Source organism: Trichosurus vulpecula, chromosome 2, assembly GCF_011100635.1.
Source record: "Trichosurus vulpecula isolate mTriVul1 chromosome 2, mTriVul1.pri, whole genome shotgun sequence".
NCBI lineage: Eukaryota > Metazoa > Chordata > Mammalia > Diprotodontia > Phalangeridae > Trichosurus > Trichosurus vulpecula.
Genome location: NC_050574.1, coordinates 23036670 through 23052886, shown reverse-complemented (window position 1 = coordinate 23052886; position 16217 = coordinate 23036670). Strand labels below are relative to the sequence as shown.

The window sequence follows — 16217 nt, the reverse complement described above, 5'->3', positions numbered from 1 at the left end:
AAGTTATTGTGTACAATGTTTTCCTCACTTCATTTTGCATCAGTTCATATAAAACTTCCCAGGTTTTTCTGAGAGCATCCTGCTCATCATTTCTCATAGCACAATAGTATTCCATCACAATCACATACCACGGCTTGTTCAGCCATTCCCCAGTTGATGGGCATCCCCTCAGTTTCCAGTTCTTTGCCACCACAAAAAGAGCTGCTATAAATATTTTTTGTACACAAAAATCCTTTTCTGTTCTCTTTGATCACTTTGGGATACAGAGCTAGTAGCAGCATTGCTGGTCAAAGGTTATGCACTATGTATTACAGCCCTTTGGTCATAGTTCCAAATTGCTCTTCAGAATGGTTGGATCAGTGAGTGATAAACTCTTTAACACATCCTGACACATCCTGGCATTCTTAATTCCTTTCCTAATAGGACAGTTCTTTTTTAAGCCTAACTCAACTCCCACATGCTTGAGCCTGTCACCTTATTCAGTTGTGAAATGGCTGGCTACCTTAGGAAACAGTAGGGTTGTTTGTCCATTCATTCATTCAACAACACGTAGTAAGTACCTAGTGTGTGCCCAACTCTGCTCTGGAATACAAAGGCAAAAATGAAATATTTCTTACCTACAAGGAACTAATATTCTGTTGGGGGATAAGTAAAGATAGAAAGTAATTTTGTTGTAAAGGGCACTGACAACTGATGAGTGGGGGGATTCAGAGAGGCCTTGTGCAGGAGGTGGCTTGCCCTATAACTTCAAGGGAGATAGGAATTCTAAAGACAAGGGGGATTTGAGGACTGCGTTGAAGGCATGGAAGACAGTCTTTGTAGAGGCAAAGACTAGAGAGGTGATGTGGTGTGTGCTTATTATTTGATTATGAGCCCTTTGTGGGCCAAGAGTTTCTTTTGCTTCTCTTTGTATCCCCAGTGCTTAGCATGGTGCCTGGCATGCAGTAGGCACTTAATGCATGTTTATTCATTGTTGACTGAGTGGGGAAAAGCAAGTTGACTGGTTTAGTTATAATGTCTGGTTTATGTAAAGGAGAGTGATGTGTCATTATCCTAGAAAGGCACAGACTTTAGAAAGGATCCAGATTGTGAAGGGCATTAAATGATAAATAAAGGAATTTGTACTTGATTCCAGGGGCAGCTAGTTGGCTCTGTGGATAGAGTGCTGGGCCTGGAGTCAGGGAGACTTATCTTCCTGAGTTCAAATGTGGCCTCAGACACTTTCTAGCCAGTCACTTAACCTTGTTTGCCTCAGTTTCCTCATCACTAAAATGAGCTGGAGAAGGAAATGGCAAACCACTCCAGTATCTGCCAAGAAAATCCCAGATGGAATCATGAAGAGTCAGACATGACTGAAAACCAATTAATCAAAATTTGATTCTGGGGTAATTGGAAGGCACTGGAGCTTATTGAACAGGGGCAGGATGTGGTTAGACTTTTGCTTTAGGAATATCACTTTGGAATCAGCTGTGGAATATGGCTTGGAGAGGGAGGAATCTAGGGGCAAGGAGCCCAAATCAGAGGCTCTTTTAATAGTCTAGATGGGTATTGAGGGCCTGATGTAGAGTGGTGGTCACATGAAAAGAAAAGGAAGCAAGAGATGTGGTGGAGGTAGAATTGATGAGGCTTGGCAGCTGGCTGGCTGTGGGGAGGTGAGGAAGGAGAGAGTCGAGTCAAGAGTTAACTCCAAGGCTTGCAAATCAGGGGTTGCAGAAGGATGGCAGTGCTCTCAGTAGAAACACGGGAGTTGAGCAGAGGGGATGGAGAATGAGTTTTGTTTTGGACATACTGATTTTAAGATGCCAATAGGACATTCATTTGAAAACGTCCAGTAGTCAAGTGATGAAATAGGACCAGCCCTCAGGAGAGAGACTAGACCTGGGTATATAAATCTAGGAGCCAACTGCAAAAAAGGTAATAGTTGTATGGGTAGGACCCGAAGAGATCACTGAGTGTGTGTGTAGGGACAAAAGTGACTAAGGCCTGGGATGGTTTTGTTGGTCATAGAGCAAAAAAAAAAAAATTTACTTTATAACCCTTTAAAGTTCACCTCTATAAAATGTTTCATTTGATGCATTTAGAATTTTAGAACTTAACCATTTTCTATTAATCATTTCTTAATAAGGAAAACTTCTGTAGAGCTGATCCTTTGAAAATGTCTTGGTTATCTTAGCCACTTTAGGAAATATTGGGGGGAAGTTTTTATTTTTTCACTTAGCTGCCAAAGTGATCTTCCTGTAGTGGAGGTCTGGCCTCGTCATTCTCCCCTCCCTTCTTCCTCCCCCCAATTGGATAAACTCACATTGTTCCCTTTTGCCTGCAAAATTAAATATAGATTCCTCTTTGACTTTTAAAGCCCTTCATAACCCGGCCCCTTCCTGCCTTTCTAATCTTATATCCTCTTTCCTTCCCGAGTATTCTTACTATCCCGTGACTCACATCCTTGCTGTTCCATTTTCACTGGCTGTCCCCTGTTCTTGCAATTCTCAGCCTCCAATCCTTGCTGGTTTCCTTCAAGTCTCGATTAAAATCTGCCTTCTCCAAGACGCCCTTTCCCATCCTCTTTAATGTCAGTGACTTCACTGTGAGGTTAGCTCCCACTTTATCTGAGCCTGATCTTGTTTCTACGCTCTTACATGTTTTCTCCCTCTGTTGGATTGGGAGCTCTTGGAGGGCAGGCACTGTTTTTGTCTTTCTTTGTATCCCTAGGGAGCACTTTGCTCAGTGCTTGGCACGGTAGGTGCTTAATAAATGCTTATTGATTTGACTTCTCATATTTTTATGATCAGTAACTATAAAAAAGTTAAATGTTTAATGACTGCCATCTTTTAGCTTTGTACTATAAAAATAAAAGGGAAATTTTATTTGAGGCCTTTGGAAGTAAACAATGAATACCTAACTATAATTACTTAATCACAAGATAATTTGAGTATATGATTTGTAGAACACAATTTTAAAGTTTCAAAAATATAAAGTTTTTTAAAAAGCAAACTTGATTTTTTAAAAAAAATATTGGAGCTAGAAAGGACCTTACACTTAGTTTAGTCCAACTGATTTTACTAATGAGGAAGCTCAGCCCCAGAGAGAGGTACTTATCTGAAACTACCCTGGGCTTTGGCACCCAAAATTGGCCCTATCTCTTGCTCTGAGGCCTCCACAATGCTTCCTAGGCCTCTCCAGTCACGTCACCCATTTTCTCCCACCTCTCCATTACAGTTCTCCTTTATGTGTTCTCTTCCCCTATGTGATTTATTTTGAAAAGGCGTATTTTTTTTTTTGTATATTGGTACAGAGAGGATTGGTTAATATATTTTTTAGTTTAATTTTAGATATTGTTCTTAGATCTTTATAATTTGAAAAACATTTATAGAATCATAGAATCTTAGCATTGGACAATGCCGCAGAGGTTGTTTAGCTCAGTCTTAGCCCCAGTATTGGTATCTCTTTGTCAGTGTCTCAGAAAAGTGGACATCCTTTCCCTTTCCTTGAACCTTGAGAGACCTCTTTTCATTGATGAGCAGCTCTTATTTGGCAGTTTTTAAGCCCAAGTTTGCCTTTTTGTAATTTCCAGGTGTTAATTCTTATTTTCTTCACTAGATCTATATCTTATTCTATCAGTTCTTCTGTGTCACTGCTATTTGAAGAGAGATTCCCTCAATCTTCTCTAGAATAAATGTCCACAGTTCTTTCATATATTCTCCATACGTAACACAGTTGAATTTCTTCACTGCCTTGCCTGCTTTACTCTGAATGCACTCAGTTTGTCACGGTTTATCTTAAAGTGGGATGCCCAGAATTAAACGCAGTATGCAAAGTGGGTTTACCTAATAAAGAGCAATAATGGAACTTAAATGAGGTCCCTGGTTCTGGATACTATATGTATATTAATAATGCAACCTAATATTGCATTAACTTTTTTTTGGCAACCACATCATAGTGTTGACTCATATTGTAATTGTAGTTAATGAATACTGCCAAATCTTTCTCAGTTGGTTGTTGTACAGTAGCCATCTTTTTCAGACCCAGCCTCCTCTTTCCACGTCCAGTCAGTTGCCAAGGGCCGACCTGTTGGTTCTCTCACATCTGTCCTCTCCTTGACATTCACGTTGACACCATTCTAGTCATCATGCTGCCTGGAACATAGTAGGCATTTAGTAAATGCTTGTTGATTGAGTACTTCTCTCCTTTCGAATTATTATAATAGCCTGGCTAACTAGTTTCTTTAGTCATTCTCTTCCACAGTCTGTCATTTAGATTACTGCCAAAGAAGTATTTCAAATGCATTTATTCGATTATAGTATTCCTCTACTCAGAAAGCTTCAGTGGTTCCCCATTGCTGCCAAAGGGTAACATCCTTCCCTTGTAGGAAGGGCTCTCCATAATCAGGTACCTGCTTTCCTTATAGCCTTATGTTCTGCTACTCAGTGGGTCAGCCAAATGGGGTGGACTGATTGCCTGTTCTTCAATTTCATCTTGCCCTTGTCTACCTGGAGTCCGTGTGCTGTGCGCTGTGTGCCGTGTGCCGTGCACTTGTCTGTAGTGGTGCCCCTTCTAGCTCGAGGTGTTCAAATTTTTCTTGAAGGCCTCACTTGGTTACTCCTGTTCTGCCATGAGGTTTTTTCCTGATCCTTCTGCTAGAGGTGATTCTTCCCTCCTTGAATTTCTTAAGCTACTGGGATATTGCCTCATTATCTTGTAACTTGTCTAATAGTAATTTGTGCATATTTCTTGTAATCCTTATTAGATTTTAAGGTCCGTGAAGGCAAAGATTGTGCCATTTCCCTTTTTTGCATCCCCAATGCTAGCATAGTGCCTTATACCTGGTGGATACCCAATCCTTATTTGTTAGACTAAATCTTGTCTGTGTGCTTTTGATTTCTGAACTCTTTAATGCAGTGCTTTACATTCACCATTACGGAATTCCACCTTGTTAGAAACCGCTCATTGTTCCAGACTGTCTTTTTGGGTTTAGCTCTCTTATTCTCATGTTCTCAGATATGCCAAGGATGCCTTCATCCGAGTTATTGATCAAACTGTTGAAGAGAACAGTGTCAAAGACAGAGAGCCCTGAGCTGGCCACTAGAGACCCACCTTCAGGTTGGTGTCAATCTATGATAATCGACAATCTTTGGGAGTTTGGTGTTTAGAGTCAGGAAGACCTGGGATTACATTCTATCTCTGATAGAATTTAATTCATCTGACACTGACCATGGGAAAGCCACTTAACTTCTCCAAACTTCAGTTTCCTCATCTCTAAAATGGGGATGATAATGTCTGCACCTACTTCAGTGGGTTATTGTGAGACTGCAGCAAGATAATGCATGTAAAGTGCTTCACAAACTTTAAAGCATCATATAGGGTGTTCCAGTAGTCTTAGCATGGGTTTAAGTTTTCATAACTTAAAACTGCACTAAGACTTTTGGGACCATCTATATTAATGTGAGTTATTTTGGTCATTTAATCATCTGTAAAATCTTACCTGTCTGTGCTTAGCACAGTGCTTGGCATATAGTAGGTGCTTAATAAATGTTAATTGATTGGTTGATTGTACTGTCACGAGGACACATCATAATAGAAAGCTAGATGCTCTTCTGAAATTCAGATAGACTGTCACTATGTCATTCTTCCTGTCTACCTGTCTAGTAATTTTGTTTAAAAAAAAGAGTTAATCTGTTCAGAAATATGTATATTTTTTAGTGACCTAGTGTTTGCTCCTAATAGTCCCCGCTTACCTTTCTAAGTGCTCAGGGATCATTCAGCAGTTGTTCAGTAACCATGCCCACAGCCTCTTTCATGACAGGCTTTTCGTGATGTCTTTCTGGACTTAGCTATAAGAGCTCTTTCTGTTGTCCTTAGGATTTTTGGTGACTTTTATTTCTTTTTGGCTTTTACCTTTACTAAGATAATTTGGGCAGGTCCTCATCTCTTGTAGCCTTCCTTGGTTACATGCCCTTTTACAGCCTGAGCTCATCAGAGCTGGTGTAACACATCAGCCCCTCTAGATACTTCCCTTGGATTTCCTCAGTGCTACCATTTGTAGTTGAGTGGCCTGAATGCCTTTTTTGAGAGCCTCTCACCCTTGAGCTGCCTTCCTTTGTAGAATCATTGACAGGAATGAGATTGTTCTCTGAGTCTTCTCAGGTCTCATTTCTTAAAAGTCTCTGATACATGTTGGACTGTGTGTACTACCAGATAGGCTTATTTCCGTCACTGGCTATCATAAACTCCTGAGATGACAGGATCATTTTCTCTCCCAGGGCCTGTTGTTTCCACTTTGCCAGCCATGTCTTCCATGTTGGTCAGAATTAGGTTAAGAGTAGCAGTTCCTGTTTTCACTAGAAGAATCTGTTAGCACAGTGAGTCTTCCAACACATGCACAGGTGGTTGAAGTCTTCCTTAACTACGGCTGTGTTTCTCCTTTGTACCAGCTTCTGAGGTATGTAAGGAGTTAATCTCCTATTAAAAAAAAAAGTCTCCCTGAGCATTCTGCATCCTCCCACAACATCACCTCGGTTTTTTCCTCTTCTTTTAACCTTGCTCATGTTGAGCTGTGCTTCTCAGTCCACTACCCTCCCAGATTTGTGAGTTTTCCTTTGGTATGTAATATATACTGTGGTTATTTTGGCTTATAGTACTTACTCTGCTGTGTTTTCTCTTAATTCTTTTTCTTTTGAACAAGATATACCCTTCTACTGCTTTATTCTAGTTGTGAGTCTCATCCCACCAGACCTTGGTAGTAACCAATGAGTTTTATCTTTTAGCATTAAAATCTTAAGTTCACTTTGTTTACTGTTCACTGTACATTGGTATATGGACATCTGCGTACAAAAGTATTGTTCCTGCTCTTCTCAGTTATTTTCTCTTGTGAATTACTGGACATTTCCCCTAGTTTTGTTCCTTCTGTATTGTACTCGATGTCTTCCATATTATCAGAATTTATGGTTTTATCTGGGTTTTTTTTTCTCTTTCCCACTCCATTTTTGGTTTAAAAGCCCTCTTGATCAAATCCACAAGCCTGTGGCTGATAGGATCTTTTCAGTTTTTTTGAGATATATTTCATCCTTAGCTGAGAGCTCATCATTCTGGTATCTTAAGCTTCTATGGTCTAGAAGCAAAACCGTGTTGTGACTTGAAATGTTTTTTTCAAATGATAAGATATTTCCGCATTTATGGGTTTTTTAGGGGGTAGAGTGGGGAATGAGGCCCAATTTGACTTTTAATCTTAGAATCATAGGCTTTTTAAAGCAAATACATGGTATTAGAACTCCTTCTCCTAAGGACAGACTGAATTGAGGGCTTCCTGATTCCTTGCCCTGCTCTGTATCCATAAACTGTCATCTTCAATTTCTTAACATAGGGAGATGCTTCCTTTTTCTGTTCTAGGGCCTCCTGATGAGATCAGTGCTGCCAGTATATCTGGTAGGAGTGAAAATGAGTATCATGAGCGCAGAGAAATGACTAAAGGGTGTCTTTTCTTTTTTTAAGGTCTTCATTCTTACCCTGCTGTCCAGACCATCATCCTTGTTCTTCATAAGTTCAAAGATGATGTGATTGGAATCCCAGCTTTGGTTGCCCCTGCATGTAGTATCATTTGTTCTCCAAGGCTGGGCACATAGAATACCAGTGCTGGCAAATGTTCCCAAGCTGGGAAACCTTTGAGTGTGGTCCCACTGATTTGGTGTGAGTCTGTTGCCCAAAGAGTAGATGAAATAAATTAAGAGAAGCCCGTTACTGGGGCTGCTACTGAGTGGTACAGTTTTCACCCCACGAATAGAGATTCTTGCAGTCTGGGTGGAAGCCTGCCCTAGGGAAAGAGGGTGCTTCCCCCCTGAACACCCCAGAGCCCTGTGAGGTAGGCAGGATCTCCTGTGGGGGTGGAGGGCTTGGTGTAGTGGGTGGCAGACAGCCAAACCCAGGGAGGAAACCATTATAAATGCTCTGGCTTCAGCCAGAGTGCTTCACAATCAAGCCTCCATGTTCTCTGCAGCTGAATGTTCTTCTGTCTTCTCTCCAGATGATCATGGGAACAGCAATGGCAGTCATGTAAAAATCTTTTTACCGAAAAAGCTGCTTGAATGTCTACCGAAATGTTCAAGTTTACCCAAAGAGAGGCACCGCTGGAACACTAATGAGGTAGATACAGTACCATTTTTTAGGTTGTAATTTTTAGGTTTCGATTTAGATTCCTATTTTGTGAGGGCTTGGAAATCAAAATGTTGAAATTGAAAATGGGATTGGAAAAGAACATTATACTTGGATTCCATGGAAGCCAAAATGTTTCTGGAGTTTGTTACTTAAATCAAAATTGTTCTCTCTCACATGCTTGGTTTGTTTGGGGAAAGACAAAATATGCATACTGACTGACTAACGTAGCATGAGCCTTTATTTGTATTTTCTTGTATTTTGGTGTCTCAGAGGTGTGGTTAAACTCTGCATGTATCTGAGTTAAACATTAGTTCTTACTGTTGTTACAAATTAATGAAGACACAGCTTCTGTGTAATATGAAACAGTGCAGGGTCTTGCCAGGATAAAGTTACTATTAAAAACAATAATAATAGAGTACTTAATAGTGAAAACAGTACTTAGGCCTTTTAGATGAAAAAAAGTTTCTCTTGGAGAATTAATAAGTTTAGCTTAATTAAAAGGTATTTTTATTAAGAATAGTGGATGCTCACTGGATGAGGTCTTTAACATTTGATATATAATTCTAAAGTTGATTAATAAAAGCTTTGAGATGACAGCCTTTTCCTCAGGGAAAGATTGGATTATGGGTCTTAGTGCTGTGAATGTGCCAGAACCTGGGTCATCGTTTTCATTTTAGAAATCTGGGTATTAGGCTCTTAAGAGTAACCCTGCTTTAGTGGGTATGAAGTAGTGGGAGACAAGTATGTCAACACGAGAATCTTTCTTTAATATTCACTTGACTTAAAGATAGAATTCTGCCAAAGTGCTTCTCCATTTAATTCTGTGTTTAAGACTTGGCATCTTGTGGGGTGCCGTGTTATGTGTAATAATTGTATAGGGACAATAGTGCTGCTTTTCTAAGGTCCCCTTGCTCTTACTTTCCTCAGATAGATTTTGTCTTACGTTGCCAGATGTGGTTATATAGATGAAAAATTGTCCATGATGATTTCAGTATCCATTATAACCATTTCATTTTCAGTATCTTTGAAGGGAGAAGGAAGCTTTTTAGTTCTTTGTGGAAATTATGCCTCTTCCCTCCAAATGGAATTAGTTTTCCTCTTACAGAAACATTAGGTTGTTTAAAGCCATATCAATTACAGTCAATTATAAAAGATTTTATAATTTTGAATCACTTATGATTCAAACTCAAAGCACATTCTCTTTGAGCAAGATAACATTTTATTAACCGGTGCAAACCTGCCAATAAGAATGGGTCAATGGCTCTGCCTCAGTTTTAAGCCAAAGACCTTGAGTGGAAGATTGAACTCACTTTGCAGTTGAAGACGGCATGATTGGTTACATGGCTGAGGCGAGAGGAATCATGTGATTGGTTGGAAATTGGGAATCGAGGGGCTAGCAGCAACCCTCTCCTTTCCTCCTGTGACTAAGAAGTGTGGATTGTTTGAATCTAGCTGCAGGGTTAAAAGATAGTGGCTCAGACTTCTTTGGGTAGCAAACCAGACATGGTTGCAGAATAGCTTGGTGATGGAAAGCTCCTTGACCGCACTCCCTGGTATCTACCTGCGTCCCCTAAGGACAGCAGAATTCTTGAGGCAGAAATAAAGCAGTGCCTAACAGTAGAGCTGTATTTCTTTTTCTTTTCTTTATTTTTTTGGGCAGGGCAATTGGGGTTAAGTGACTTGCCTAAGGTCACCCAGCTAGTATATGTGTCAAGTGTCTGAGGCCGGATTTGATCTCAGGTCCTCCTTACCCCAGGGCTGGTGCTCTACTCACTGCACTAGAGCTGGATTTCTAACTTAACTTGTTGCAGGCCAGCTGAATTTCTGCACTAAGTTCAGAGACAAAGTGCCATGACAATTATAGGACAGAAACAATTAATTGTAAATAGGATCAATAAAAGATGATAGAGAATCAGTTTCATCTTCTCAGTTCTAAATGTGAAAATGAAATTAACATGCAGTAAAAGTTATTCTGAATAGCCAGTGCCTGAATTCCTTCCCCCAAATAAATACTCTTTGGCAATTACTGATCTAACTTAGTTCACATGACCAGATTGTAAGCCGTTTAAAAATTCATTTTGAATCAGAAGGAACCTTAGCGAGATCGTGTTATTCAGTGGCCATTTCACAGATGAATAAACTGGGAGCAGAGAAGTTAAGTGGGAATGGAGTCAGAGCGCTGTTGTTGTAGTCATTTCAGTTGTGTCTGATTCTTTGTGATGCTGTTTGGAGTTTTCTTGGCAAGACACTGGAGTGGTTTGCCATTTCCTTCTCCAGCTCATTTTACACATGAGGAAACTGAGGCTAACAGTGTGAAGTGATTTGCCCAGGGTCACATAGCTGGGATGCTTCTGAGGCAAAATTAGAACTCAGGTCTTCTTGACTGCAGCCATTGTGGTGCCACCTAGCTTCCCCAGAAGTCAGAGTACTTGAGTTCAAATGCCGACTGTGACAATATCAGATATTAAGACTTCTTAATAATAACATAAATATCAATAGAAAAATTAAACTTTTTTTCTTGCAACCCCTTCAATGCTTCTTAAACTGTGGGTTGCGACCCCAAATGGGGGGATCGCAGAAGTGCAGTGTGACCTCAGACAAATCACTTAACATCTCTAGGCCTCAAATTCTTCATTTGTAAAATGAGAAAGTTGCTCTAGATGATAAATAGGGTCCCTTTTAATTCTAAATTTATGATGTTGGGGCCCTCTAGGGAGTCAGAAGTGGAGCCATTGTGAGAATTGAAGTCCTTTAACTCCGTAATAGTGTTCTATCCCCGGGACCACGTTCCTTTTTCTGTTTTTACTAACATTTTAATTTGCTACAGAAATATAAATCATTTCTAGCTTATTTGCTGCTATGGTCAAATGTTTCATTTCTTTATTTCGTTATGTGAATGGATTAGTGATCTTATCGTTGTGGAACTCTCCTTGACTGGTACAGCCCATCCGTGATTTCTCATCCTGTTTAGACAGTTTCCACCATGTTTCATGTAGTTCTCCACAGAGGATCTATGTAGTATGTTGGAGGCCTTTCTCTGGGTCTTTTTTTCATTTTGTAGGTATATCTTGGCCTGCCTCATCACACAACTGGCCCATCTTTTCCAATCGTATGTCTACTCAGTAATCTGTCCTGTGTAACTTCTTTGGCATAGGCCGTCATTGGAAGTAGGCTGCAGATGGGTGTGTGTGTGTGTGTGTGAATTAAGAGGGAGGCATTAAGCCCTTTTGTAATGCTTATAAGCAACGTGTGATTTCCCAGATACAATCCAGCCTGCCTCTTTCCTCTCATTTAATTTTTGGGTCTAGTTGGTAGTTCATTTGCAATACCTGTCCCCCAAATACATGTACTGATGTACCAACTCAATGCTATTAATGCCTCTCTTAGTTACTACAGTAAACATTTATCAGGCATTGAGAATATATGTTAAGTTTGGATCATAGGATTATGGATTGAGAGCTGGGAGTGATGTTGGGATCATCTAGTCCAACTCCCTCATTTTATAAATGAGGACAGCAAGGCCCAAAGATGTTAGGCAGCTTCTCCAGGGCTACACAGGCAGTCACCTGAATCAGGATGTGAACCACAGGCCTCTGACTTGAAATCTAGTTCTCTTTACACTGCATTGTGTTACCTCTTGTTTGGAGAATTTTGTCAGGTTCTTTTATGCCTCTTAACCCCTGTGATAGTTCTGAGTCTCCTTACCTTTGTGGCAGGCTCTTGGCTTATGTTCATCGGGAGATGACTCATGTGTTCCGTGCATCGTTTCTTGTTTTGATAGGGCCAGTGCCATAAAGAGAACCTGAGCACTGTCCTTCTGTTTTGTCTTCAGGTTTTGTTTATCCTGAAAATTTCAATATTGATGTGCTTTAGTTCTTGCAATAGTCTGTCAGTTCATTAGTCATTGGGCAAAAGTCTCACATTTAGATTTTTATAGTTAGGTTAATGTTTATAAATAGTCTAAAATCTGTTATTCTCAGCACCCTCTGCCTTGTTTGAGAAATTAGGGTCACCTCCACACTGTGACAAGGCATTAGAATAATTCTTTAAATATATAAATACACCATTTGTGTATTGTAAAATGCAGTTTCATCTTTTACTAGGCAGTATGATTTTTATATTCTGTTCCAGGTGTCACTCGGCAGATTATGAAAATAATGATTTTAAAGAATTGGTATTTTAAAGTGATACTAAGTTGTACTAGGGATTTGGGAGGACATTTTAAATAGCTATTTGTTCTTGCCATTTGTATAGTTCATAATGCTAATGAGGTTAGGATTGGAGTTGTGTATCTGTCTAGGTTCCCAATAAGGAAGATCCTTCTCCACGTGACTTGTCTCTCCCTGATCAGATATATCATAATCTGTGAACCCTCCCAGGAAGGAGAATGTGAATGGCTTTTTACAAACCATCATTGATAGTAAAAAAAAGTTAACAACCCAAAGTATAGGTGCCACTAAGGCGTGGTGAAGCATCAGGAAGTGTCGCTTGTCCAAGAGGGTCTAGGTGTTCCTCTTTCTGCTACATTGAACTGTTCACTCATCAGCCTCGCTGGGGCAGCTCTAATGAGAGGGTTGAATTCTAAGGTTGGAATATTTTTGTGTAAGGACCCTGGAACTTCTTTATATAGGAAACGTTTATGGAGGTGATTTTAAAAGATGTCCTTTGATGGACGGACACTTGTCTGTTTTGTATGATTTGATGGCGGTGGTTATCATCTACCACTGATTTCCTACATAGTATTTTGTTATTTCACATGCGGTGTAGCTTTTAATGATTTTAGTGAATCTTGGCAGCCTCAAGCATTTAATGCAGTCATTCTTTGTGTTGATACTAAACTAAAGAAAGTGTACTCTGAGGAAAGCCTCTGTTCAGGTCACACATCAAGTGGGCTTTTTAGAAAACCTTCTACTTCCAGTGGAAAAGATGTGATGTTTTCGTAACTTTTATTCTCTTTTGGTTCTTGTATTAAGGAGTATCGTAAGAACCATCATAAGTTAACTGAATGACGTTAGTTAGTTTTTGGGTTTAGATTTTTATTAGTATTCACATGTTGCTATTTGATGAACGTGCTGTGGATTTATCTCTGTGCTTGGTATTGGTTCCACGTGTGTTATTTCATTAGTGTTGGGAACTCCCAGTGTGGAATTTCTATCAACTAAGGCAGATCATAAGCTCCTCTGTAATTTATAGACAGAGGGAGTTGTCAGGGATCATGAAGAATGGACTTACATGTGGTCACATATCCAGTAGGTTCCAGAAGTAGAATTTGAATCCACATCTGTTTCTAAAACCAGCTTTCCATCTGTTATGCCAAGCTGCCTTTGAAGAGCTTGGTAGAATCTGGAAATGGGAAAAATATATCATTTAAGAGCTCAAAGAGGCTTTAGAGATTATCTTGTCTAGGGTATCTTTTCTCCCTCCCCCTGCGCCCCAACTTTTCGAAGATGAGGATCTGAGATGTTATTTGCCCAAAGACATAGCTGGTTAAAAGAGGCCTAAACCCTGCTTCCTGACTCCCAGGCACACATGGGGGTAGTCATTTTTGTTGGGTTAACTTCTACCTTTGCATTCTTTTGAGTTTCAGGCCTAAATTTATGTACTTTGTGCACAGTGACTTGGCAGTGAATGTAACTCTCAGAGAGCAAAGGCTTGTTTTTTTAGATAAGTGTTTTTGATGTGTAGTATAAATGAAAGAACATAAGCACTACACAAGATTTGGTGTATTTTAAAAAAGTGTTACCTAAAAGTACTACAAGTGGAAGTTTTATAAAATCATAACTATGTTAGCATCTTATGCATTACTGAAGTATGAGGCTTAATTTTTATTTCTAGGGCGAGGGAGAACAAATGTACTGGGTTGTCTCTATAGAGTGCATTAGTTAAAAAGCCAACTCTATTTCATAATCAGCTTGGTGTTCACATCTTCATTAGTTGAACTATTATAAGGTTTCTGCATTTTAAGTTAATATTTTTGAGGCCCAAAGCCAGAAATAATTATGCTAATGCAACTTTTTGATTGCACAAATGACTAGTTCATAATTATACATATTAGTAGTTCATATATGGTGTCCAGACTAAAATTCTTTTTGTTTAGACATTAATTAACTTTGGCTACTTTACTTAAAACGTAACTACATTTCTCAGTCTCCCTATCAATATAACCCCTTCCCCCTCCCCTGCCCATACACACACACAGCATTCTTCCAAAGCCAGACTAATGCAGAAGCATAGACCTTTCATAATGAAATTGTTCTCCCCAGATATCTTCAAATCGCTTTTTGGTGCTACTGTTTTTGAAGTGTTTAATATTTCTTATTTTGTGCTTATTTTTTCTGCTGGAAAGTTTCTCTTGAGGAAGTAGACATCAGTGGCATTTTTCCCTTTTGCTTCTGCTGACCAGTAGAAAAATGGTGTCAAAGGCTTCTCATAGGAATAATTCCAGCTCTTTTCCTTATTAGTTTAATTTTAAAAAGTCATGTGAAAAAATGATCCATGATTATGATAACAGTATAGCTATTGAGTGTGTTGAGTTTTCTGGATTGTGCTAAGGATCTGAAAGAAAACTTTGAGAAATATCCATTCTACAGGAGGGAAAATTGCCATTGTGGATTCAGACTGCTGGAACGATAGATTTGATTTTTTGTAACTCATTATGTTCAGTGTAAGAAATGAGACTTTAAAACCTGTTAACTTTTTTTATTGAAGTATTGGCTTCAAAAGTAGGCACTCAGTTAATATTTGTTCAGAGATGGAAAGAATGAATTACGTAGCTTTAAAAATAAGAAAGATCATCTGAAAATGTTTTTTATTGTGTTTATATGTTACTGAGAGTGAGGAAAGAGGTTTTTTGTATATGTGAATTTTTCCCCCCAGCTTATATAGAATATAGGTTGATGCAGACCACTCACGTAACTTTTCCTTGATAGCTAGCTGAGTTTTTACAAAGTATTATGTACATTAGAGCATTGTGTGAAACCTTCCTCATGGAAAACAAGCCCAGGTTAGACAAAACAAAACATACTCTCAATACTCTGAAAAAAAATGCGTATGTCAAGTTTTCTCTGACTTGAGCTCTGCGAAGTAAATGCTTCTTGGGTTTCCAAAGTAAGACTCAGGGAAGTTGGCTTGAATGACTTTGCAAGGCAGATGAGCGGGTTCCCACCCGGGCAGGTGTTTTGTTGCACTTTGTACCCCTTAGAGCCAATGCCTAACGATGTGAATGCCCATCAGCCCTGCAGCAGTGGAAAGGGTAGGTCCTGGCCTGTGAGCCATAGACCTGGCTTTAGATAGAGCCCTTGATTCGCACCAGCTCTGTGACTATGGGCTAATCACTTCATCTTTTGGACTTTTAGTTTTTTCATAAATAAAATGGGGGTAATTATCTCTGTAGTATCTACCAGGATTATTGTGAGATTGATGTGTGCCATGTATGGTGTTTTGCAGACTTGAAAGTGTTCTTGTTCTCTTCTTTTTTGATAGAGTTCAGGTAGAAATGATCTAAGTTCATCTTCTTTTATAGTTAATGCTCTGCAGACACATGGATAAAGTAGTAGCTTTTTATTACTTAATAAAAGTATTGAGATACAGGCTCACTGTTGTATCTTCACTGAATGGAAATATCTTCACCACAACTTCAGTAACATGCAGTTCAGTGAGGAAGATCGTGACCTCCCTCTGTTCCCATGTTGTTTTGATATTTACTGCTCAGTTTCTATGTTTTAAAATCTTTTCATTGCATGTAGGTTAGAGATAGAACTCTTTTGTATGGCATCATGTATTAAAAATACTAATCTTGTGGGCAATATTATTACGATAAGATCGTGATGATGGTGATGGAGGACAAGTGGTGGAAGTTGCCGAGAACCATATTTAGGCTGGATACAAGCACACCTGCCCACCCCTGCCCCCCAGCTTCTTGCCAGAGTTTTGTAGAAGTAGAGGAGCTTCTGGGGAGATAGGGAGGTGTTTTCCTTCACATAAGGGGGAGCTGCCCACTTGTTGGGGAGCAGAGAGAGGATCTTCTTCAGGTATGGACCAGTCTAGGTGGCCTCTGACCTCCCCTTCCACTC

General features: G+C 39.5%; 1 protein-coding gene across 3 annotated transcripts in view; it reads left to right on the top strand.

Annotated features, from left to right (window-relative positions):
- LOC118838122 (calmodulin-binding transcription activator 1-like) overlaps positions 1-16217 on the top strand; it is a 113545-nt gene that overhangs the window by 39856 nt on the left and 57472 nt on the right. For 2 of the 3 annotated variants that reach the window (XR_005009588.1, XR_005009589.1), the window contains exon 2: positions 8015-8133. Coding sequence is in view for 1 of the 3 variants with exons in the window: in XM_036745335.1 (XP_036601230.1) it covers positions 7384-7410; positions 7988-8133 (173 nt within the window). In the remaining 2 variants the exon portion in view is untranslated. Of the gene's footprint in view, positions 1-7383; positions 7411-7987; positions 8134-16217 lie in introns of all 3 variants that reach the window. The other variant, XM_036745335.1, reaches the window with a different exon arrangement.